Genomic DNA, 25,870 nt, shown 5'->3' on the forward strand with positions numbered 1-25,870 from the left:
GAGCTCCACTGCTGTAGCTCACCATACGGCTCTGATGATAATACGTCCTGCATCCCACTCCTCCCATCGGGAGGTCGTGCAGGGTTGAGCTCAACGCTTAAACCCCAATATCTGATGCAGGTCTTGTTCTGAAACACAAATACGATGAGCTGCTTTCATGAGAGAAAGACCAGTACCCTGATCCAAAGCCAGAGGCAGAAGGGAGGGCAGGCACTGGGCAGCCCCCACTCAGGCACCTGAAGGTGCCTGGCAGGAGGAGGGAAACAGCAGGGAGGGAAGGTGGCGGCCAGGGCTTGAAGCCACAAATGGGTGAAAAAAGAGAGCAGGGCGAATTGCTTTTTGTTTCTTCTTCCACAGGAAAGCCTTGCTGCAACTGGGGAGGAAGAGGGGGAGTGTTTTCAGCTCTGAGTGGTCCCTCCTGTGACACACATGAGATGGCTAACCTGGGAAGAAATGCCAGGGATCTTTGCTCTACCTGCTTTCACATGGCAGCATTTTTGCGAAACAGACATTTCAGCAGTGGGAGTTTAATCATGCTGACTTGATCAGGTGACCATTTCATTTTTTTTAAGAATTTAGCTACATAAATGCAACTATCTGAAGAGATTAGTTTATCACCATTATAACTAAGAAAATAATGCACAGCAGAAAATTTATGAGCTGCCTTTTGCCTTTGCCTCTTCATGAAGTGATTAGATGGTGCTCAAAGCATTCATTCATTAGTCAAGAGTTTTAAATCTATTTCCTGGACTCAGTCCTCCCAAGAGCCTCACAATTTGGCTGTATTTCAACAAACCACTGATTTTTCTCCTCAGCTTTCTGTCCATGAGCAAGGCCTTTCAGCTGCCAGAGGTCAAAAATAGGTGAGAGCTGCCACTTGGTCAAGGCGTGGTGAGGAAATGGGGTCTGGACAGCCAGGCTGGGACACCATGGGCTCAGGCCAACTGGGTCTTGTGGGTCATGCTGGGAAATGTAACCCAGTAGGGCACAGGCGCCTGAAAAAAACTCCAAACACCAAAATCCTGCAGTGAGATGCATCACTTACTTATACCGACCTAGGATGAGACTGGAATTTTTGGCACCTGCCCCAGCAAGAGCCTTCTGAACATGCATATGGTGTGCACCCACTTGCATGAATGTTTGCCAAGTAATAAGCAGCATGAAAGCAGCCAAACTGCATTCAGGAACAACAAGCAGACAGTCTGGAACACAATTCACTCCATCCTCTTTGTGGCCAGAAGGAAAAATTGCCACAGGCAGAATTTTATTAAAAACATAATGCCAAAAAAAAAAAAAAAGGCAAGCAAGCAGGAGAGAGAGAAAGAGCTAAGGATCAGGAAATAAATTAATCAATGTTCCTCTGGAAGCAAAGGAAGCCCTTGGGTCCCAGCACAGCTGGCTTGACAAGAGGACAATATTGCAGGTGCTCTACATGTGGCCCAGTTTTTTTCCAGGAGCATTCAGAATAACAATGTCTTAATGCCTTTCTTTTTCTTTTTTTCCCCCTCAGGAGCGGGGTCATGATTTTTTCTTCTTTTATCATTCATGTTTATTCCAGTAGCAGTTGGGAATATCCTAGAAGGGGGTGAAATCCTCATTGTGCTGGGAATTACGTGAACTGGTAACACAGAGGCAGGCTGCAGTGGGAAATTTTGCCATCTAGTTTAGACCATAGCATGGCTCAGTAGTAAGCCCAATGCCTTCTGCATTGCACAGCTGGAGCCTCCTTGCTGTGTACCCTGGTGATAAAATGCTGATTGACATGCTAATTAAGAGCTGCTTACAGAAAGAAGTTGAATACCATATTTAGGATAAGAAAGGTGGGCAAAAGCCTTAATTGAAAAAAATATTAGAAGGATATAGGGTACTTTATTTCAAGGATACTGTGTACTTCAGGACTGAAAGGTCTGTGGAGTTTGCCTGCTAAATTTTGTTAATACACTTTATATTTGGTTTTGCAGCACTTGTTTGCCTTGTTAAGCCAAAAGGACTTAGACTTTGAGCCAGCGTAAACAGGAAGTCAGGGCTTGAAGAACTTTGCCAATACGTGGCCAGCAGTGGGGACTGGTGACGGGTGGCCACTGCCATCAGCGCACCAGCAAACGCTGGGGCTGACCACAGCGATGCTAGCCTTGCCTAGGGCTTGGCAGGTCGCTGCTGGAAACCACAGAGATGTGGGCAGTGAGGCTTTGCATGTCCATAGGGAAGCCGAGAGCTGTTTTGTACCTTTGCTGAAGCAACAGGAGAGAAGGGAAGGCTGCACCATTAATGCTTGCTGGGGAGGGGGAGGCTGTAGAGATCCCACCCTCCCTCAACGTCAGAGCAACTACAGCAAGGCTGGTGCTGGCAGCGCTGCCGTGCTGCTGGCGGGGGCCCTGTCCTGACTGCACCCTCGGCGGCAGCAGCCCTGCAGCAGGGCTCCCTGCAGGCCCCTCCATAGTGTCCCCAGGCAGCTGGTTTCAGCTGGCTGCAGAGCATCCTTGCTGTGCAGCTTGAGTTATAGTCTGGTAATATGGGGCAGAGGGTAGCTGGCTTGAAGGAAGAGCTGGTCACCTGCATGCAGCTGTCTGCTTGAGGGGGCACCTAGGCAGGGCCTTCTTCACAAAGCCCCCATTTTGCCAATTTTAGACTAGACGCGGCCTCTGGGCTTTGCACCACACCTGACAGCGGCTATGTACGTTGCTTTCTTCGGCGCACCAGGTGCCCAGAGAGGCTGTGAAATCAGTAGCGTTGAACATACTCAAAATTCAACAAGGTCTTGAGCAACTGGATCTAAGCTGCCTGTTTTGAACTGGAGCCTGGACCAGATGACCAGTGAGCACAGCACCTGGACTGGAGGTTTCTGCCAGCCTCTGTTATTCTGCGATTCTGCTCGACTCATGAACAAAGACACCTGGGTGCCTGCTTGGGGAATCTCCACTTGAAGGTTCAAAAGGAGATATTCAGTGCAGCCAAGCATGAGCTCTGCTGGAGGTTTGGTACCAAAGTACCATCCCTGAAAAAAAATGGTGATGCCTGGAGAGTCTCAGATACCTACAACAGGCACTGGATGTTGACTGCATCCTGTGTAAAGGCTTAGATTCAACCTAAAAGTCACACTTGAGGCAATTTGAGTGGATGGAGAAGGAGGTATCTCACTCTTTGTTTATGCGGTGCTTGTGTTCTTCATGTCTTCCATGGAAGGGGTATATCAGCTTAAAAAGGTGAGAGCAGTAGCTGTAAGGCACAAGCACATTAATCACACACTTCTCAGAGACACAGATTTAGTGGGCTGTCTTCTGGCTCACTTTAATACCTGCACCAAAATGACTGAGGTTTAACTAAAGCCTTATCATAGAATCACAGAATCATTTAGGTTGGAAAAGACCTTTAAGATCATTGGGTCGAGCCATTAACATAACACTGCCAAGTCCATACTTAACCATGTCCCTAAGTGCCACATCTACACTGAAAACTGTGTCACCTAAAAGTATGAGAGCGTCAGCTGTGAACCCTCTTCTCCCTTCCCTCCCCTGAGATGAGTGAAGGTTTCACGCTGCAGGGGCTAATGGCCCAGCAAGTTTGGGTATCTGCTAGTGCTGTTCTGCTGAAGGGCAGGATGGAGGCTGGGGAAGGAGTCATTAGCAAAGCAGGACACATGCAAAGGCCATTGGCCACACTGAGCATGACATTCAGGCCTCCGGTGGGAAGGAATAGGCCTGAATCATTTTAGGATAGGGTTCACTTGAGGAAGAGCCCTCTCCCTATTCTGGATGCTCCAGAGATGAAAGACAAATTTGAATGGGTGTTATTTTATTTGCTCCAATAAACATTTGTTTTATACAAAACAAACCAAAAAACCCCAAAACTGTTTACAAAGCAAGTTAAGTGCTTGAAACTTTTGATATACAAGAGTATATATTGTTCACATTCCTATTTCATACATGATGTACAGGTGAAATATTCCTTAGAAGAATAAAAATTTTCCTTTACATGTAGTAGTAAAAAAAAAAAACCAAAACCAACCCCCCCCCAAACCATAAAAATGTCAGTATTGTCAGGAACTACCAGATGCCATTCCTTAACCTTCAGCTCCTGCTTCTTCCACTCCTGCTGCCGCTCCCCCTGCTCCTGCTCCTGCTCCCGCCGCTCCTGCTCCCACCACCCACAGCTCCTCAGCTCCTGCCCCCACTGCCCGCTTTCCTTTTTTTTTTACAGAAAACAAATCCCCCCCCATAAAATTTGGCATAGTAGCCTCTGAATTCCACTATAGTTGTTGAGGTTTTGCCCCGCTCTGTTTAAATATTTCTGAGCAGTTTCGTTAAAATGAAAAAAAAAAAAGCAGATAGAAAACCATTTCAAATAAAATATTTGTCATCATAAATCTTAACTCCTATTTGAATAAGCATGACTCCTATTGACGTACACGGCAATGCCTTCTAGAGAAATATTGATGTTTATCTGTCAAAGGTGTTTAATAAATTGCACCAGATACATCTGTACAGGACTGGTTTGTGCTTGCTGAATTTCTAATTTCCAAGGCCCGCTCACATGCCGTGGGGAAGAAAAATAGTGGAAAAATTCACTGCAAAACTTCTGAAGACAAAATTGTTAGCACTTGTTAAACACATTGCTGTCATTTATATAGGCCCAATGTGATGTCAACTGTCTTAATCATTTTGGAGAACTGAAAAAATGTAAGCAATGTCTGAGGGATCCTTTTGGCATAAATCATCTTTCTTGGTTTTGGGTTTTTTTCAGTTAATTGCTGACTTGCTGAGGGCAGCCCTATATGCAAGCAGTGATGAGGGCAGGATATGCCATTAACCTAATGCTACGGAGCTTTCCCTCACCTCCAAGGTCCTTCTGCAAAAGTAAAGGCACCAGCTGTTGTTTCTTACTCTTCTCTAGAAAGTGTGGAACAGAGTCAAACTGTGGTGTGTCAAGCAATTAGACATGCTATACAGGGAAAAAAAATGTTTGTTCTTACAGTAACACAATCAAGGTAAAAGGAAGACAGAAAAATAGTACTGCCTGCACTCAGAATGCAGAGCAAATATAAAACATCTGCCTGGACTATTGGTGGCCCTGTCTTGTTTTGTATGGTTTGGGGGTGGGGATGGGAGGAGGGGAAAACTCATCCTGCTGATACTTCACAACCTGCTTGCAAGCAGCATGAATTCAAAGCAATAAACATATAACATTAATGACCTCTGTATTGAAACACACGTGTGGGAGGGACCAAACCTCCTTGCACTCCTGTTCTGGGGCACTGGGAGGATGTTGAGGTTAAAGGTGAGAGGGCAAAGGCATCCCTGAACCTTCCAAAATGTGCTGCAGACAAGACTGCGTAGGTACAACTGCAAAGCCGAATTGGCCTGTCTGCTGTGAGACTGCTCCTGCAACTGTGAACCGCCAAGCCACAGCCGGGTGGTTACAGCACATGCTTTGAAAGCCATCTTCTTATTGCATATTATTCCTATCTTTTTGGCAGAGTGCTTAGTACACAATTGCTGGTGTCATGCTATGCCAGTCTCCCCCCCTAAGGGGGAGGGATCTCTCATGCACCGGTAATTTCCTGGAAGCACTTTTTTTTTTTTTAAACTCTTTTTCAGAGCATGGCTGTTTATAGATACATAGATAGATACATATACACATACACACACATTATATATATATATATATGCATATATATATATATATAAAAATAGCAATTTCATAGTCATATACAGGCATTAATAAAGTGCATAATGTTATTGGCTATTTTCAAATCTCATTTCCTGAGGAAGTGCTAACATACATAGCTCCTCCTATGACATGATGCTGGCAGCCAATGCTAGGGTATGACACCTACTCCCTGGCTTTTAATTCCCATGAATACATCTCCCTGTCCAGAGCCGGAGCCTAAAGGGAGTAGTGACAGCCTCAGTCCTCCAGGAAGCAAGTCAAGGCACTGATCGAGACTTCTTCCTTTGCCAAGGTGAATGCGTCTAGGAGCAACTTTCCTCCATTTCGGAGCTCTCGGGTGCACGCTACTTGGCGGTGGTCATGGAGCCGTCTTCGGGGATCTTCTCTTCCGAACAGCTTCTTCCCGAGAGCTTGTCGTGGTGCTTGAGCTCGCTAAAACGCTCCGCAACGCACTGCGCCGTGAGCCGGGCCTCGGGGTCGTGGTCCCAGCACTCAATAAGAGTTTCGCACACCATCTGGATGCCCTGCAGAGAGCACAGAGAGAGCAGCCGTGATGGGGCCAGTCACCGCCAAAGCCCATGTGTGAGAGTTGCTTTAGTGCCCTCTGAAGTTCAGGGGGTTATTCACGTGTGTCCTGGAGGTGCTTCATGGGCTCTGCTGCTACTGTCAGGGGGGGCATGCTTTTCTTTTTTTGTTTTTTTAAAAAAGAAACCCTACTACAATATTTTCAGCACTTTAATTGGTATTGTCATTTCTGAGCATGTGTTCTGATACTTTATAACAAGAAAAATGATGCTTTGGACTATAGAATCAAGTAGGGTTTTTTTTTTTTAAAATACGATCGGAATTCCTGGATAACATGGCTTCCTGCTCAACCCATGCCTTTGCATGCCTGAATTCTGTTTGGGTTTTTTTGAACAAAACTCTGATTGCCAGTAATATCAGGCCCTACAGCAGCCCTTTATGGATTCCTTGCAGACTAGCTAAACTTATGTGCAAATATCGGCCACAGACCCACAAACACTTAAACACGTCACTCACAGATGTAACTAGTTAATCTTCATTTCAATGCTGATGCACATGTTTACAGGACAAAAAAACACTTGCATCTCTGTAATGCATTTTATAAACATGAGGTATTTGCCAGGAAATTGTGTGCTTTGCTTTATGACACTAAAAGCCCATTAAGTAGGATTTATCTTAAACTTCTTATTTAAAAAAATAACATTTCACAACACTGCATTAATTGCATAATTTACCTAATTGGTGATGTTGACTCATGTCAATGTTAATAGCAGAATCTTATTGTCTGTATACAAATAACACTACTTTTCTGCTGGCATTGAAATTACAAGCAGTAAATTAAATTAAATATTAAACATTAACTTGAAATCAATAGTGCAACAAATCTCATTGGGGGGGGAAATTGTAATATGTAAATCCATTCCAGAATTTTATCACGATGAATAATGAGTTCATTACAAAAACACGACTGCAGAGGAAGGAAATGAATATGGAAGAGCCGTTACAGTAAGAGCAGCTTCTATGGAGTTCAAAGCAGATCCTCAGCTGCTGCAAACTGTCACAGCCCCATGGAAGCTGATGCATCACTGCATTTTAGATAGCACAATGTGAAATGCTGAAGGGATTCAGATGAGGGGAATTAAATCCACCTTCATTAAATGTCCTGTGAGTGTGTTATCAGGCATCCATTTCCCGCCTTAGACTCTTAGCCGAACCCTGCTGGAGCCAGCTGTGCCCGTCCAGGTGACACACAAGCGCAGATGCATGGTCCTCCCAGTCGGTGGGGTGACCCGTACTGGGGGCAGACTGAGGTCTCGGTTTTACATAGGAAAGAAAACTGAAGTCAAATGCAGGACACCTAGGTCCAAATCTGCGATCATTCTACTTGCTACGTAAACCCAGGTGACAAAATTCAGTGTATCTTACAGCTCTACGCCAGTACCTCGAGCTGCAGCCCTCCACACACTCAGGCTTGCTGCCATGAGAGCAGCTGCGGGCCTGCCCCATGCCTGAGCACCGCGGGGATCCCGAGCGCGGTGCTTCCTCGCCCAGGCACCCTGGGCATGCTGGCACACCTACGCTTGCCGCTATGCCTGGCTGTGCGTGAAACAAGCTCCTGGACACCTCTCTCCAAGGCATAACCGGCGGTACTGCCCATTTCTACTGCCATGTAGTGCAGTGTTTTGCTGCAGTGCCTGCAGAACTAACCCTGTTCTGAAGGCAGGCAAGTCTCAGGGCCACCTAACACTGCCCCAGGCCTGCTTGAAGTGCCAATGACTCTTGCTTTATAGGAGCTTTCATCACCTTCTATTACATGTACATCATCTGACTCTTCCCAAATGCAGAACAGAAATATTTGCTGACCATGTCTGCTTTTGCATTAGCATAAGCAGTATCTTTCTTTCATAACGAGCAACAGATTGGTACTAAGTTAGATTTCCTTTTGCTCTTGAGAAAACTGTGATTATCCTCAAGTTTGTTGACCACTGATCTTCCTGTTGTTCTGTTTCCTTAATCAGTTCTCTACCCTTCTTTACTTTCATTTTTTTCACACATGAGATCATGTCTTTTGAATATCCCAAGAAATGTTCTCACACTGTTCCTAATTTAAAGCATTTTCTACTATTTAATTTTTACCTCCCAAATGATCTGGCTCAGGATTCTTTTCTACATTGTTAATTGGGCTCTTCTAAAGTACCACATATGTGTTGCCAGTTTGGGCTTCATTTTGGCTTCATGGAAAACAAACAACTGCAGTCAACTCATGATTCCTTTTCCCAGGTCATCCACAATTTTTATAAAATTTCTGCAACCAGTTCTTTTCTAGAAAGATGAGCATTAGTATAACCCCTCCATCCCAGCTCAACTTGTCATTTAGAAGATGATTGTATCTATGGCTCCTAGAAATGTCAAGGGCTTTTTAGTACTCGTTACATCAGCTATCTAGGCGTCCCTCAAAATACAGCTTGCCTCCCCAGTTAAAGCACCCCTCTTCAATAACCCTACTCATCACAGATGACTACATAAGGAGCAAGTCCCTGTGGTCCAGGAAGGTGCTGCACTCTGCCATAGTCATCAGGCAGCAGATGCATTGTTCTTGGTTGGAAAGATGATTGATTTTGGCCACTCACTTGGCCTTTCCTAAGTAGGTGTTAGACTGTGATTTTAACATCTCTACTGGAATGAAAAAGGGAGTGTTACATTGCTCCTGATGGAAATACTAGCTGATCTTGGTTGCCTGGGCTTTTATAAATGTTTACGATGCTTTCCTTTGTCTGTAAAGACCACTCAACATATTTCATTGACAAGTGGAATGATCAAGCCTCACTTCGTCTCTGATATGATTCTCATTTTATCTCTACTGATAAAACTGCTCAGAACAAAGGTGAAGAAATGCATGCCTTTGGCTTGTTTCCATTCAGTTTCATCTACTGAGAAATCTACTATCGCCTAGGAAGGGCAACCATGGTGTCTGTGAATGGGGAAAGCTGACAGAGTGCTTCACAACATGCAAGGGAAACGGACTGCTAATGCGCAACCTGAATAAAACCAGACTGGCTTGCTGAAGACTCATTTCCTATTTTCTTAAACCTGTCGACAGCTGGGATACAACTATGACTGGTCTCCATGATAAAGTACTGAGATTTGTTTTCTCTGCTGAAGGGGCCCATGTGCGAAGTTGTCCTCTTTGACCTTTCAGAGCCTGCACACAGTGCGCTTTAAGGCCCTTATTATTCTGTGGCTGTCTGAATGATTGTCAGATCTCAGGTTTCCAATATTTTTGTTTTGATGACTTCTAGATTACACTCATAGGCAGCAGAAATCCCAGGGCTTTGGGGTAGGCATGGTGCAGAGCACTGTGGTGTCTGAACCACGGCAGCACCGGTGTCACCATGTGACAGAGCTCTAATCCGTGCAAAAGAGAGGTCCAGCCTGTTGGACAGGACACTGCATTAAGGCTCAGGCTCCAGGCAGCAGCTAAATGTATAGTGCAGCTCCCTGCTGCTCACATGTGGTGCTCTTACCTGATGGTTAAGCCAGGAGCTGGGGATCTCGGGTCTCCCTCTGTCTCTTAGGACATTGTCCTTCATGCTTTCCACGCAGGGGTGTTCTCGCACTTTAGAGCCGAATGGGGGCTCGTACTCTTTCACTTCTGCCAAGAGAATAAGCAAACACAAGGGTATTCAGCTGGGCTGCGCTGGTGCCAAGTGTGAAGGGAGCTTACTGTTCTCTGGAGGAGTAGGAGCCACTGATTAGCTGCTCAGTGCCACTGTTCTGCTTGACCAGCTCCAAACAAAGCAAAGCCAGTTGGCATTTTCAAAAATGTTTCAAATGTGTTTCTCCCACACGCCCCCTCCGTCCCCTTCTCTTTCCTAGCCAAACAAACAATTCTCATTTAAACCCTTTAGTACATAATCATATTAGCAACAGTCAGAGCAGCAGAGTAATCTATAATGGTTTGTAAGCCTTTCAATCTGTGCTGAGGCAAAACACACGAGAGCTTCGACCTGAGTTTTGCTTGAGCCAGGCTTCCAAGAACTGGTCACCTTTAAGTCCCCTGGAGTCCCCACACACTTACCAGGTGAAATATAACCTGAAATCTATCATCTAGGTCACGACAGATGTTAATATGCCAGATTGCTAGGAGGAAACAGTTGCTTGAAAAGGACAAAGATACAGTAAGGAGCAGTGCTGGAAGCTGCCATGCTGTCCTTGTTTATTACTGAGCCACATTCCTTTGAGGAAAGTAGTAATCTGCTCTTATTTTAGGCCTCTTTCCCACAATGGGTCAGTTTTGGCCCATGATGCACGGGGCACAGCTTCCTGAAGGGGCTGCTGCCATTCTAGTTTTTGTTTGCATGTTGCATATTTTTCTTTGCTTTTCTTTGGAGCGAGAAACGAAGAGGCAGACATATGGAACCTTTGGAGAAAACTCAAGAAATCTCTGAGAGCGGAAATATTATAGTAGATGCTGACACAGTGTAGAAAATGCTGTGGTTTCTTTGGGAACAGATGGAGACTTTACTCACAGGCCTAATGACTTGCTAGTATTAGATAAAGATTTATGAAGTTGGCTTGTTCTGCTGCCTCTTATTTCTTTCTAGGAATTAATTGAGGGCAAGAAAAACTGAAGTGTAATCCACAAGGCAGTCTGAAGAATGCATGTGAGTGCCCAGAAGATGTGTGAAGAGAGATGAACGAGACAGGAGACACAGTACTATTGTGCAATATTACAACTTAAGTTCAAACGCAGTGTCCAGTGCTACTCCTCGCAAGGGGTAAAAAGAAGCTCCAAGAAGGGTGATAACAATGATTAAAGGCCCAGAAAAAATGGGAAGAACCTCTAAAGCTTGGCTTTGTTTCCTTTGGAGAGAAAGGTAAGAGTTCATATGGTAAAATACCAAAAATAACTAATGATCAAGACAACAGGTCAGATCCTTCTGATTGTCACGTCTCATGATAAAAACAAGGTAGTATTGAACATAACTAAAAGGTGGACTTTTATCCAAAACCTTAGAGTCAGGCTGTAGATCTCATTTCTATATGATGGCCAGCAGATGAAGACTATAGGCTACAGAAAAAGAGAGGGAATTTCTAATGCTTAAAAAGAATAGCCAAGATAGATATAATAACAAACATTTTGGAAGGGATATTAAACCTTGTGCTTCAAAGTTCAGCGTTTAGAGATCCAGCTGCAAACAACTGTGTGTGCAATGCAGCACATCACCTTACAGATGCCTCCTGCAGAGCTCGCTCTCCTTCTCCTGAACCAGCTGGTGCTGGCCACTGTCCACACAATGCTCTGAAGAGTGGCTATAGTCCCAAAACACAACTCCTATCTTCTCATACATAAATAACTTTCTTTAAGACTCAAGGGCCAAAGCCTGCTTTGCTTTCTTTCCTCTACAAGAAGTCATACCAGTTTCACCCGCATTAATCTGAGTTAGAGATTACTCAGCCAAAGTAAATTTACAAGACTTCAGCCCTAGGAGTTAATTGGGAAGTTGCCATCTTGCTGGTCAGACCTGGATTCCTGTGCAGCGGATGCACAATGATTACAAAGCAGATACCTCTACTTTCAAAGCAAACCAAAATATTGAAGTTTGCTGGGAAAATTTAAATAGCATGACCTAGACGGCCATTTCCTACACCATCTCCATCAGTCATGGTTTGATTATGGTAGTGGTCATGGACACCAGCCAAGGCTCTGAGACGTTCTTGCAGTATGAGGAGTCAGAGGAGCCTGAATGTCCAACAGAGGCAAGCTGGTGCTGTGGTGCTGACCTGTTCCCTCTCACTGAGCTTAATCTGAAGGCCATTCAGGTTCATGAGATGGTCTGAGTGGGGGAAGGGAAAGCCTTCCTGGGGAATTGATAGGTCTTTCTATGCTATGAGCACTCTTCCAAATATAAAGACTGAATAGGTTTTTCAGGTTTGGGGTTTTGGTGGGGGCGAGGGGTTAATTTTTTTTTTTTTAAAAATGGGAAAGAAAGAGAAATTGAAGTCAGATGCCAATTCGCTGTAATAACTTCATAGTATACAGTAGTGCCTTCCCTCAGTTTGAAAAGCATGCAACATCTTGTTATTTATTATCTTGCTTCTCTTTCCCTTAGAAAGAAAAGCCCACTGAATCCTCTTGCAGTAAATCATCCTTATACTGTGGAATCTCAGGTGTCAGGCACATTTTGCAGTGGGGTTATTCATGGATCATGTTGACGTGCTACAGGAGATGTAACAGATGTCAATTTGAGGCAGGTTAAGATGTTTGTGCCTGGCTGCTTGTGCATGGCTGTATACAGATGCTGAATCTTTTTCATGCCTTATATGTTTTTTTTGATTGTTTTTAGACCAGTCAGGCACTAAAAATGACAACTGACTGAAGTACCATAAATACCTAAGGTACTGTGAACTACAGCACCTTTAGCGTTCAGTAATGGCAGGGTTCCTTCAACTTTAACCTCCAGCATTTAATCTTCATGGTTGTGAGCTACCTTGCACTAATAATCGCTGTACCTCTGGTTCCCTTTGACACTGGCCTGGCCAGAACTGTCAGAAGGGCTGGGACTAGATTTTTAGCCCCAGAGACATTACTGAAAATCTATTTGTTGTTCCTGATGAATGCTTTGGAAAATTTGGCCGTGGGTTCCTCAAGAAAAATATGCCTTGCTCATGTGATCTTTTTCTACTCTAAGCTCTTTGCAGTGAGATTCTCTTCCTTTGGGTCAGAACAGCATACCCGCAAACCCTGTCGAACCTCTCGTGATCCTGAGGTGGGAAAATAGAGGAACACAGAGCACATGAGTACATCAGCACCCAACATGGAGTGTAGTGCAGTGATCTTATCTACTGCTACCTGGGCTTGTTGAAGGAAAGCACTTGCTACCTGACATGTAGTACTGTGGTGACACAGAGAGAATTTCTAGACATGAGTTACTGTCACAGGGTGACACTGCACCATGTGGATGTACCAGCTCGGCGTTATATGCCACCACAAGCCAGTGCAGTGCAGATGTGTCCTAACTGGGCTCTGCTCCACAGAGGGAGAAGCTTAAATCAGGCCCCAGCTGCAGCCACCTCAGGGCCCAATGCACAGGCACAACCCCACTGTACAGGCTATCAAAATGCTCCCTGCCGCCCGAAACTGTCACTTCTCCATGACAATATGGTGAAAGCTGAGCATTTCACGAGGGAGGTACAAGATGCACAAATGTTTAGTTACCAAACTGTGGCTCTTGGCTGACTCTTTCCAAGTAAGCGTAAGATTAATTAGTGATTTTATTCACATTAAACACAGCTCTGGTAAAGCAAGGCTGCCATTTCAAACAAAGCTCTGCTGCTATACCGAAGCCAGCCACCACTCCAGGCAGTACAATACTGCACAAGCAACGTCGCCATTTTCTGAGGGGTTTCTCTTCTCCCTCTTCACCAACCCCATGTATCCAGAAGTTCCCTTTCCTCTCCTTCTCCCCTGCCCCCCACAACAGTCCCCTACCCGTAGCAGCCCTGATACAAGACAGATGGTTTTCTTTTCTTTCTAGGAGGCTGTCAGAGAAATTACACTTGCCTCAGTCGACAAAGCTGTGTCGCTCTGAAAGCAAGTGGTTGAGATGAAAATTATATTTCTTGCAACGTGCAGCATCTGGTGCACAGCTGTTGCACTGAATGAAATACCAAGTTAACGGCAGCATGGAGCAGTTGAAGTTCTCCCCAAAGTAATATTGCTGAGTTTCTAAATATGCCTCTTAAATTATACTCCGGTGAAAAATCAGTCAAACTCGATCTCTGCCTCTGTCTCCCTTTCCCTCGTGCCCCATTTCTGCTTCTCCATATTTAGCACAACAAAGTAAGAACGAACAGCATGGCCTTTCTCGAAAGCCGATCCCCACCTGCTTATTTACTACGGCAGCTTCACAGTATGGATTATGCTGCTGGGTATTTTTGTTTAAACGTCTGCTGACTGAAAAGGCCTGGCATAGCGTGGAGACTGTGTTTGACAAAGCTGCTGTAGTGAAAGGACCTGCCTCCATCGCCTCCCACGCTCACTGAACACCTGCACGCTCACAAATGAATCCTGAGAGCTCCCTTTGTAAAAGAAATAAGTCACCGTACCTTTACACAGCTGAATGGCAATTAGCCCCCTCCATGCTTCCCTCCCTAATTAAAGTTGCTAATGCGATGCCTCAGCTTAGACTGCCACTCCTGCCCTCTAAACTGGCACAGGTTTCTCTAGCGACAGGGAGCTGACACCACAGTCAAGCCTGACCTGCAAAGACATTGCCTACGTCTTTTAGGCTCCTTTGGAAAGGCTGGCTGCAATCAGGTCAGCCTACTCCAGCTTATGCAGGAGGTCATTTCTCTTGGTGCCTAACAGTTTAGGAAGAAAAGAGGGATTTGCGTGAGTGGAGGCAGCTCCTCAGGAAGGCTGCAAGGAGAGGAGGGAGTCTCACAAGTGACGGGTGGAAAGAGAAAGCAGAGGGGGAGCTGTAGTCGTGAATCACTGTAAGGGTATTTCACCAGCTGGTTGCAAAGATAGCCAGACTGCACAAACCAGGGGAACATCTAAGAAGGAAATGAGAGCAACCGTGCAATGCTGCTGCAGCTCAGTACCAGTGACAAGTTAAGGGAGCTACGTCCTGGAAGTTTTATTTAACTGCTCTGGATGAAGACACTAAGCCCAAGTTCCAACCCCCACAAATCTGCCCAAGTACTCCTGTGATTTTGCTGGGGACTTCAGTCCCTGGAAAGATGACTGAAATAGGGAGACAAAATTCAAGGAAATTGTTTCTGGAGATGAGGATGTCTGAGGGATGAAATGAATAGGGAAAATTAGGGTGTGGGTGGGATTAAGCTCCACCTTGAAAGCAAAGGTGATGCTGGGCCAGAGAAATCTTTCCTTTTTCTGAAATGACTTCAGCTCTTCTTCTCAAGGTTATAATGGGTCAGTCTCTTCTAGCTAAACACGCTGGTGATTTTCCTTCCTTATGAAACTCTCTTTATATCCTCTTTTAGGCAGTTGCCTTCTGAGAACAGCAGCAATAAGGTTTGCTCTTGTCACAATCTCCATTTCACTGTACTCAGCAAATATGAACAGGAAGGGACTCAGGCATCAGCAAAGATGAAAGCCTCCAACAGTGAACAGCTCATATTTATATTAATAAGGTGAGTTCCTAAATGCAAGAAACAGAGAGAGCTCAAGAGACGGGGGCAAAGATCCTTTTTCTTGGGTTTTAAATCTCCTCAGCCACATTTACAAAGTGCTAATGAAAGGCTGAGGTTGTGCCAATGCATTTAGAAACAAGCATGACCACGACAGTTAAATGTGGATAGGTTTGCCTTGGAATATGCCAGACTGAGGTTTAGTTCCTGAAGCACCAAATGTTTTTTCCCTGAAATGCTTGACTAGAAAAGAAATTTTTTTCATGATTTTATGCTAGCACTAGCTGTTTGCACACATACTTGCTTTGTAGCTTTCCTGGCAGGGTGTAAACAGGGGCAAATCTGTTGCCCACAGTCCAGCCCACCCAGCCAGACTAAATGCTGGTCAGACATAGGAGGAGACTGAGGTGGAGGCATTCCTCCCGCCTGCACATGGACACCGTGATGCAGCCACACAGCCACTGTGTAGAGCGGCTTCAAAGGCCTCAATGGACACCCTTGTGGTATCCCACTGATGTTAGTAGAGAAACAAGGAGCAGCTATGCACATCTTCCCATGGGACATTGGTTTCCCTCCTGGACACTATGTTCCCCATACTGTAGTGCTCTAGCCTGCAAGATTGTCCTGTCTCTGTGGCAGCCCTTTGAGATGCAACCATGCAAAGTCTGATGAAAAGGGAGCCTCTTGGTTTTGGAAGAAGGGTAACAGATCAAAGCATATTCGCATATCTACTATAATATACACATTAGTGATATCTTTTACAGCCCCACTCCTTAGACTGCCTGTGAGAGCCCTGGACTCTGCAGCAGTTTTTATTAGAATGAATGTTAGACAATACCGGCAGACTGAAGAATTTTATACATAACTTAGTCTCATTTTAGTCCCTGAAGTAAGGTGAGAATCTTCAAACATGGCAATATGTAATGCAGATATCTCAGCAGCAACTTTTCTGATTTTTAGCATATACCAGTGCTGCACACTGGGAATTCTGGGGCAGCTTTAAGCAAAGCAGAAATGGAGATTTTGTTTCAGTGAACAAACTCTGAATATGAACAAGCACAGCAGCTCTTCCTGGAGCTGTTCTGACAGTCAGTTCCAATCATTTTTATTTTGTTACTGTACTTCATACAACAAACACCCCTTGATTTCTCATATGGATGATCTCTTGCAACATCACAAAAAATGATGAGCCACAGCTGGGGATTTTGGGAAAGCAGGAAGGTTTCTGTATCACTATGATGGCTCTTACTGAAATGATCAATTAGTAATTGTGACACTTGACTGGCCCTCATTAGGTTTCAGAATTAACATTCCATGAAAGTAAATGGGAGGCAGTTATCACTTCTTGGTCTTAATATTTCAAATTGTCTTACGTTTCCAATCATTTTGGGTGAGGTCAACCAGACTGAGTCAATCCATGGCTGCTCAAGACGTTACAGGAGAAAAAAGACATTAATTATCTTTAAAAGTGGTCTACCTAACAGCAGATTTATCCTTACACCAATCGAGAACCAATTTTCTTGTGCTCTCAGGTGCTTGCCCTTGAAGCCTGCTCATGCACATGCGCATCTCATACTACTGAAGGCCTGTTAATTTATAGCATCCAGGTACACTAGAATAATTGGTGAAAGTTAAAAAGGATCATCCCCTCCCCAGACAACCACAAGAGCATAGAGAGAAGAAAACTGATGGCACCTACCTCCAACACCGTTACAGCGAGATGTCATTTCCCAGAGGACCAAAGCCATGGAGTACACATCTGTTTGTTTGAAGGACTCCACGTTCTCCAGGTTCATCCTGGACTCCAGAACCTCAGGGGCCATGTACCTTGCTGTGCCAACCTACAGGAGAGGAGATCAGGGAGACCTCAGGAGCTGCAATTGTAATTCATGTTTTGGATTCTGCTGTGATTTAACTTCAGCTTTCACAGAAATGGTGCCATTTGACATGTATCCAAAAATTCAGGCCATACTTGGCACAGGTCGTATTTTCTGCCGCCAGGGGAATCTGGCATTGTCCCGACTACCAACTTATTTGCACCTCCCTTGGTAAAGAAAAAAAAAGAAGCCCTTTTTTGTTCCTTAAGCAAATAATTTTGACACTAACAAGCTTTCTCACTCTTTGGCTGTTCACAGATAAACTCTGCCCTTTGGGCCTGAAGCAATTGCCACTAGCAAGAAACACATTGTATTCTTTTGCGCTGCATATTACAGTGTTAGCTGTTTCTTTTCATGGTAGGCTTAAAAGGAAAGTGGTAAATGCAGGCCTGGCAGAAGAAAGCAAATACACAAATACTGAATGCAGAAGCACACATTTGAATTGAAACCAAAAATTGGCCCCTTTGTTTGAAAAGCCGTTCTCATAAACTTTATTCATGCTGAGCAATTTTCAGCAATGATTTTAGCAGCTTTGCTGAGATCTAGATTATGACCTTGCATTACAGAAGGCAAAGTTTAAATGTCTGTTTTTATCACAAGAAAGGATTTAAGGAAGAATTTTTGGATCACTCAACAGTTGCTTTCAAATGACAAACTCTTCACAGGGTAGGTATAAAAAAATTATCCCCCTTGAAAAACTGCAAACATAGTAAGTCTTTGATCAGACAAAGACAGTTTCAAATTGGAGACTGGTTAATCACAGAGATGAACGAGCACAAGTGGGTGATGCAGTAGGATCTGTGATTCAAATGAGCGATTTGTAGACTGCACTACAGCAATCACTCGAGAGCCCAGCGGCAAGCAGGACTGCAAAAGATCATTTCAGTTACTGGGTCTGCAACTGCAGGCAGCCACATAGTAAATGTACAGTCCCTGAGAGAGCCCTATGACATCCGTTTTACAAGCTTCTGTAAACACGTCTTATCACCCTGGGCTCAGGGCAAATGGGAAGAAGTTCCACAAAAAGTGCAATGCACTGTAAGAGGACAGCAGGAAAGATCAAGGACATAGCTTTCTCATGGGACCCTGTAACAGCAGAGGATTTCTGTGTCAAAAATATCCAAATGGTTGTAGGATCAAAGCCTTTATAAATAGAGGACAGAAAAACCCCTGTGCTATCAGTCCCAAAGTTAAACTCCCTATTACGTGGACTGTATGATGAATTTAAGGCCAAGCATGACAGCCATATACTAAACAGGTACATGGGGTAATCATGTCTCAGCACCGAGTTGACCAGCATCTCCCTCCCCTACAGAACATGAACGTATGGAAACTCCGCAGCAGAGGCTGTTCTTACCTCCCATCCCTTCCCCTACACACAACTTCTTCCCCAAGCAGATCCCATCCAAAGCTTAAGAAGGGTTACCTGTAAACTATGGCCCACAGGCCCACACTCCCAAATCCTGCTGATTTTAACAAGGCACAGTGGTGCCTAAATACAGATTCTTAACATTGTCACAAAGTGCTGTTCTGGTCTGGCATTTCATACCCTCTTTGCAGTGGTGAAAATTATTCTGCAGCTTTGCTCAGGAATGGAGGATCAAACCCTATAACTAAAAAGTACAGTGGGGAATGCAAAGAAAATTCAAAATAATTTGAAGAATAGTATCAAATCAATCCCATTTCCATCCTGCTTAGGATTTATCATGTGTTCCACACTGCTTGTGTCCTCTTATCTGCATTTAGATTATTAGGTCTTTGGGTCAAAGATACTTTTCCTGTATCTCACGGAAACCTGCATCCTGAGTCTCAAAGGTGTTTTAGGCATCTAAACTCCAGCAATTCAGAGTTGGCTGTCCCTCTGGAGTCTGGATATGCTTTCTCTTTGCCAAAACCAGTCTGCTTTCAGTTCTTGCTTCTCCAAAGCTTCTAGTGAGGGACCATCTCTCTTTCTGTGGTACATTATAATTTTTGTGTCTTTTGGATTTTTTTTTTACTGGAGACCTTACATTTCTTTCAAGCTGTTGGGGGATGTTTTGTGCCCTGAGGTGTGTCATTCAGAGGGGCAGTAGCTATCCCTCTTTATCTGATTAGGGAGACCATCTGTTAGAAGGTTGCTGATGCTGCTGAGGTGAGGAACTGCTGGCACCTACTACTCCTTTGAACACAATGGGACAAAGGTCCAGATTTATGTACTCACATTAAGTAATGATGTCTGCAAATATTAACCACTGTGGGTGGCCAAACTGAAAAGACTGCAAAGATTCTAATGGGGAAAAAGATAGTTTCCAGCCAGTCACTAAGGGCACTGGTATTGTATGATCAAAAATGGCTACATTTGCATATGGAAGATAGTTGGGTAGATGGGAAAGAAGATGGCTTTGTAACCCCAACAACTTGCCTTGAATATACTGTCTAAGGCTGACCAGAAAAATTGTGAAATACTTAACACTCTTTTATTTATTTCACAGGAAGCTAGAGCTTTTCTTGAATTAAAATTTGGGTCAGCTCCATCATATACTTTAAAAAATTGGATCTCCTGGTTTAGAAGGGTTTGAGTCAAAGGGTAAAGCTTAAAAATTATGTATAAGGCAAATCCTGGTGCAAGACCCTTTTAACAAAAGCTACAGCACTAAAGTTGGCATGTTGGGGAATTTAAGTGGGTGGTGCTTATGTCCCTAGAAGAATCAAGGTGGAGGCTGAAGTGCAGTCACTTCACAGCATCATACTCCTTGTCACAGAGAAGAATGACACTAGCTGGGTCACCCCCAAACAGGTTCACTGGAGCTAAACAAAATAAAACAGTGGGTTTCAACACCAGTGCCCAAGGACACTGACTCCAAAGCAGTAACCTGCTCTGGGTAGCACTGTACTTTGTTGTCAGTGTCGGTGAGGACTGTGGAAGTGGCAGTATCGCTATCCTTCTTACTTCCAAGTGTCTGTGAGCAATGCCAGAGAAATCAGCTTGAAATAAGGGTCGGCTGTAAGCAATCAAAGTGTCTGTGGGGTTCAGTTTCAGAACCCCTGCCTTACACTGCCAAATACTCTGTTTTGACTTTATTCCAAACGGGACCAGTCTTATGACTGACAATATGGTACGACTTCACCAAAGTCCAAAAAGGTCTGGCATGCTGGAGAGAAATGATATGTAACTGTGAGTGGTGTTTGTATTATTTTAAATATGGCTCCACTGGTTATCATTCACTCCCGGCTCTGGTTAATAAACCTTCTCAAAATGAGATCAGGACAGTTGCCTCTCACAGATCTTCATTAGATAAACAACAGAAAATCTCCCGTGAGCTCAACAGAATACTACTGACTGAAGAGCTGTCCCTGAAAACATTCTAAACCAAAATATTAGTTCCATGTGAAGTAAAAGTCAGTGTAAATGGACAGGCTTTGATGGGACCTATGTATAAAAATGTAAATTTAAAAATATACATGTAAATATATGTATAATTAAATAATTAGGAATTAATTAACTTAACAAATGGTCTGAATTTATACTAATGGAGTTTTCATTAGAAGAGCCAATATTTAGAGATGTACTTGGAAAAATTTCATCTTCAAAGCATTCAGAAACATCCTCCTGGCATCCCTGTGAAGTAAATGAGTATTATCCATGCTACTTAGTTGAAAAAGCACAACAGGGCAATTATTTTTATTTGACATTCTTGTATTTGCTTGCATGCGCAGAATGTACCATAATCTTAAACAAGTTTATTTTTGGCCTTTTAAAGTTATTATTATCTATCACTCTAGTTATTTGCTTACACCTCTTGAGGACAGAAGATGGACTTCACATATGCTGGGGTACACCAGGAGTGGGTCTACTCACAGAAAACTGTAATGCCATCAGGCATGAAAACTGTGGCACAACCTCACAATGTGAAGCACCTCCTTATCATATGTATGTGTCTGCATTGCAGCAGCACCACAAACGGTTGCTAACAAGCTCGTACATGCTTAGTATAAGTGTATAGAGAGGATGGTTGCATCATATAGATATGCAGCTCTCCAATCATAACAAAACTTACATTGCACTTCTCTCACTGTTGCTTTAATATTAGGTTTAGAGCCTCTTTGTTTATGAACACTTTCATATTAATTTTTTATGATTTTAAGTAAATATAGCAATATAAGGGTTTTTTTCCTCTTTCCACCCCTGGAACTGACACACCAACTAGTACAATACTCCCCCCCCTTTCAAACTTTTCACTTACCTGCCCACTGTTAGCCAAGTCATCCACAGACAGAGAAGGGTCCAGCCTCAGGGATAGCCCAAAGTCACAGAGACAGCAGGTTAAATCATTTTTCACCAGGATGTTGGAACTCTTTAGGTCTCTGTGCACGATAGGTGTTTTGGGGCGACCACAGGGTGTGTGATCACTGTGCAGATGGGCAATCCCTCGGGCCAAGGACCCACCCAGTTTCCAGAGGTCCTCCCAGCTGATAATGTGCCGTGTGAGATATTCCTGCAAGTTTCCTCTAGCGTGGAAGGCAGTGATCAACCAATACTGTTTACCAAGATCTGTCTTACGCTCCTCTGCTGTCAAGAATTGGAGGATGTTCTCGTGCTTGAGGTTTACATCTGAAAAAATGTCTTTCTCAGTTTTCCAGGATGCATATTCTTCATAGGGGAAAATCTTGACTGCCACAGTTTCATACTGCTCTGATGTGTTTTGCTTCAATTTGGCTTTATACACTTCAGCAAACCTTCCTTTGCCAACAACAATGTCCAACTCAATGGGCAGCAATTCTGTGTTGTGGTTGATATTGTTGGCACAGGTAGAGCTGATGTCTGAGCGGTCATCATCTAACATAATGGCACAAACATCACTGCAGTCCTTATGTTTCCTGGGCTTAACATTCTTCTCCCATGCCTTGTTGAGCTTCCTCTTCTTATGAGTACGGTAGGCATAAAAGATAACAATCACAGCAACAGAAATCACCAGTAATGGGACAAGACTTATGATTGTGACTTTGTAAATTTCATCTTTCTCCTCTGGCTTATGAGGGTCATCTGTAGAGAAGAACAGAAGGAAGGCATACATTAAATGATGTCATAGCTTTATGTATACAGGAGGCTGTCGATAATTATAATTTTTATCCAGACTGCAATACATGATCTCCTCCACTAACAGTAAATAATAAAAATTGTCACTGCTTTCTTACTTCAAGATGTTGTTTGGCATATAGGCCTCCACTTACCAGGACTTCCCTGGCTGCTTATTTTATAAAAAGCCAGAACTGAATGATCAAGAACCTAATGTAATTTAATAGCTTTGTTCTTCTCTCAGGCTCTTAATACATTATGGATGAAAGCTTCATTTTCCTGAATACAATAGCCAAAGTCTCCTGCACTTACTCTGTCGATGTATTCTTGACAGATCTGCCCCTTTAACCAGAAATTACTAGAACACATTAATTTTTCTAAAATAAATAAATAGACAATGCAGCATGTGAATTCCCACTTGCCCAGTTATCACTCCAGATCCAGTATATTTCAGTGGGATCCATGTAAAGACATCTTCAGGAAGTCTGTCCACACACAACTACTGCGTGTTAACATTCACGCACAATATGTATGCCTGCATACACATCATCTGAAAAACAAAGCTCACTCTCATACTTTGATGTATGTGAAAGTGTTGCTAGAACAAATTCAAACACCTGCATGTACACAGGTGTTTGAATTCTGCAGGCACAATCAGGCATGTATGACACATCAGAATTGTCCCCCCCACCCCCATGTACTTTTTGCATGCATTTATGTATCTGAAAACTTCCTCTGTGTGTCACGTGCTGGCTGTACACTGGCTGTCCTGTTGTAAAGCAGTGGATGGTTCACTCCAAACTCCGTAACTGGTGCAGTCCACACACTAACACATTCTTAGGTGGAACATATAGGGAACAGCAGAACAACAGGGACATACTCTAGAATAGATGTTCTGGGAAGGATACAGATCATTATTCTAGAGGTGAGAGCTGCCCTGTCACCTCTAGAAGTGGCCTTCTAGTTCAGTATTTCTTAGGGAAGATAAACAGTTTAAAAGGGAACAGTTTTATTCTGAAAATAGATTAAAGAAGGAGGGTCAGAGTTTATCTCAACCTGATTTGATTGGACACATGGAAAGATATTATCTTTCCATGAGGGAAGGGATTGGTCGGAAGAAGCCCTGGGAGTCTAACCTGAATGGACTAAAACAACTGAAGCTGCAACCACAGTTAAGCAAGTGGCTTGCATTGGCAGCACAATGCTCTGGTGGATGCTTACAGAAATGTCACTGACAGGTTCTGTGTATCGGGCCAAATAAGTCAATACGGAAAGTTTAATAAGCTCTGAAGGGAAGTTGCCACTAACTACATTAGCCACAAGCCTCTCCTCTGTGCCTCTCAAAATGAAGGTGAGCAATGCTGAAAGGGGTGGCGGAAAATAGTTTACAGTTAGAACAAGTGGTACCTCTGACCCTCCAATTTCACTTGTAATCACTTTTCTGTTGGAAACACAGTTAGCTGGCAAGCAGCAGGAGCCATCAGCTATTCAAAGGCAGGTGACAGGACATCTGAAGAGTATATTCTTCTTTATTTGGAAGAAGGCCTGAATCCTGAACCAGGATGTGCTTCCTCTGTTTGAAAGGTTCACCAACCAGATGTAGAGCAAGTAATTCAATCCTAGCCTCTCTCATAGGGTTTCAAGGAAGAGGAAGTATCTTTCCAGCACTGACACTCCCGGCTAGCACACAGTCAGTGGCATTCACTAGCAGCACCTACAAAGAACGTAATTCCTTCATTTATGCAAAAGGACGTTTTAAGCCAATCCCTTCTTCCACACCTATGCAAACCACAAATCCTTATTCTCAAGTGATTTCCCTTGGTGACAAAATGTTAGTAAAAGTTAACCTTTCTAAATTTTAAATAAAAAACATATTTAAAAGTTCATCACAGATTACAGGTACCCCTTCTGCTTCTTAAGATGTTGAAGAGGGGAAAAAACCTCCATTTTTTTAATGACCCTTACTGGAGGAATATATTTAGAAAGTCCAATGTCACTGTCAGTAAATAGAAGATTTGCATTGCTTATGCCCATGTGCATTCTTCGATCTCAGAAAATCTGCTTTATAAAGAAACTTGGGAAACACCCTGGTGGAGAACTGACTACATTGTGGGATGGCTGTTTTGGAGTTTTGGCTGCGAGCAGGCCACAACTGCATGAACACAACTATGATCTGTAACAATCAGATAAAATAGTTTTGATGAATGTTTGGGCTTGTGGTTTTTTTTTTTTTTTCCTTGACCACAGAAAAGCATGCTTGAAGTTTGGACTCTGCTCTTGGAACTGAGTAGTATGTCATCTATATCATATGGTATACTTTTTAACAAAGATGAATGTGCCTCTTTAGAGCCCTTTTTCTTTACCACAGGGTTTTAATATGTAGCTCAGATATTTGAAATACAAATGTCTTTCTAAATGAGGAACAAAAATCCCAAGATGTATTAGTTCTCTGTCAAATTTCTCCCCATGAGTCCAAGCAGTTGGAGGTAGCTGGGTGCATGTTCAGCTCTGAGAAAAAACTCACGCAAAGCCGCCACTCCTTGACTGTTATGGCTACCTGTGTGAGGGTCTCTGATCATTCCTATAGTGCCCTAGAGCAGGCTGTATTATTTTGGGCTACTGCCTCCAGCAGACTTCACAGTCCCTTTGGCTCTTCCTCTTTTTGCACAAGAGAAAGCTCTGCTTGTGGTGCAGGGGGATTTCTGGGTGGAAGGGAGAAGCTGTTGATGTTCCAAATGTCACTTGAAAAAGAATGAAAAAAAATTTTAATCAAAGCAGAAGCTGAGCAATTTGGCCACTTCCCCTGAGGGCTGTATGGTCCTGCCCCCCTGCTGCAAAGTGACACATCCGCTTTGGCACCGTCCCTTGGAGGAAGTAGAGAGGCAAGGGGTGAAAAATATACAGCTGCACATCCCCCCCCAAAGCAGCAGGGATGAAGGGTATGCTCATTTTCAGTTTTTAAGACACTAGACAAGTCCCACTCAAGGCTTGCAAAGTGCAGGAATGAGCACCCAACAGGGAGAACTGAGTGTCAGGACTGACAAGGCTGAACCCTGAGCTTCAGAGGGCACTGAGCTGCCTGCCAGCAGAATTAAAGGGGACAGCAGCAGCAAAGAGCTGGTGACACTGAGGGCTGGTCCAAGCAAGGCAATTCTGGAACTGCCTTTGATTTTGACTGCTGATATGAGCAGAACAAAATCAGCCCTTCCAGCACAAGCTGAGTTTGGGGTACCTCTCTGTTGATTTTGTGTACAAAGTTAGGGCAGGATCAAAATTCAGAGCATATCTGTATGTTTGCATAGTGGCTAGCCAACATCTTCTGGCTTGACTACAGGAATCTAAGAATAAATATGTTCATTTGCTTATAAATAAATACCTATGTCTCAAACCCCACAATTTCAAAAATGGGAGTGCTGCTTCCTCTTTCTGAGCACTGCAATGAGCAAAACCTGGCAGCACAGGCAGGCAAGGAAATGGTTAAATGAAACAGCCTTTCAGGTTTTGCAAACAAGCTTCTAAATAACTTTCCCCACCCAGAACTATTATTTAGGCGGATTAGTCCTTTCTTAAGCTTCAAAAGAGCCTATTA

The 25,870-nt window shown here is 43.7% G+C and overlaps 1 protein-coding gene across 1 annotated transcript in view; it reads right to left on the reverse strand.

The window, feature by feature from the left end:
- Positions 1-4,097: 4,097 nt before the first annotated feature.
- TGFBR2 (transforming growth factor beta receptor 2) overlaps positions 4,098-25,870 on the reverse strand; it is a 66,234-nt gene continuing 44,461 nt past the window's right edge. Inside the window, exons 4-7 of the mRNA XM_052797537.1 lie at positions 21,449-22,248; positions 17,048-17,189; positions 9,717-9,844; positions 4,098-6,191 (exon numbers count right to left, since the gene is read on the reverse strand). Coding sequence (XP_052653497.1) covers positions 6,012-6,191; positions 9,717-9,844; positions 17,048-17,189; positions 21,449-22,248 — 1,250 coding nt within the window. The 3' untranslated portion in view covers positions 4,098-6,011. The remainder of the gene's footprint in view (positions 6,192-9,716; positions 9,845-17,047; positions 17,190-21,448; positions 22,249-25,870) is intronic.

This window comes from Harpia harpyja, chromosome 1 (genome assembly GCF_026419915.1).
Source record: "Harpia harpyja isolate bHarHar1 chromosome 1, bHarHar1 primary haplotype, whole genome shotgun sequence".
Classification (NCBI taxonomy): Eukaryota; Metazoa; Chordata; class Aves; order Accipitriformes; family Accipitridae; genus Harpia; species Harpia harpyja.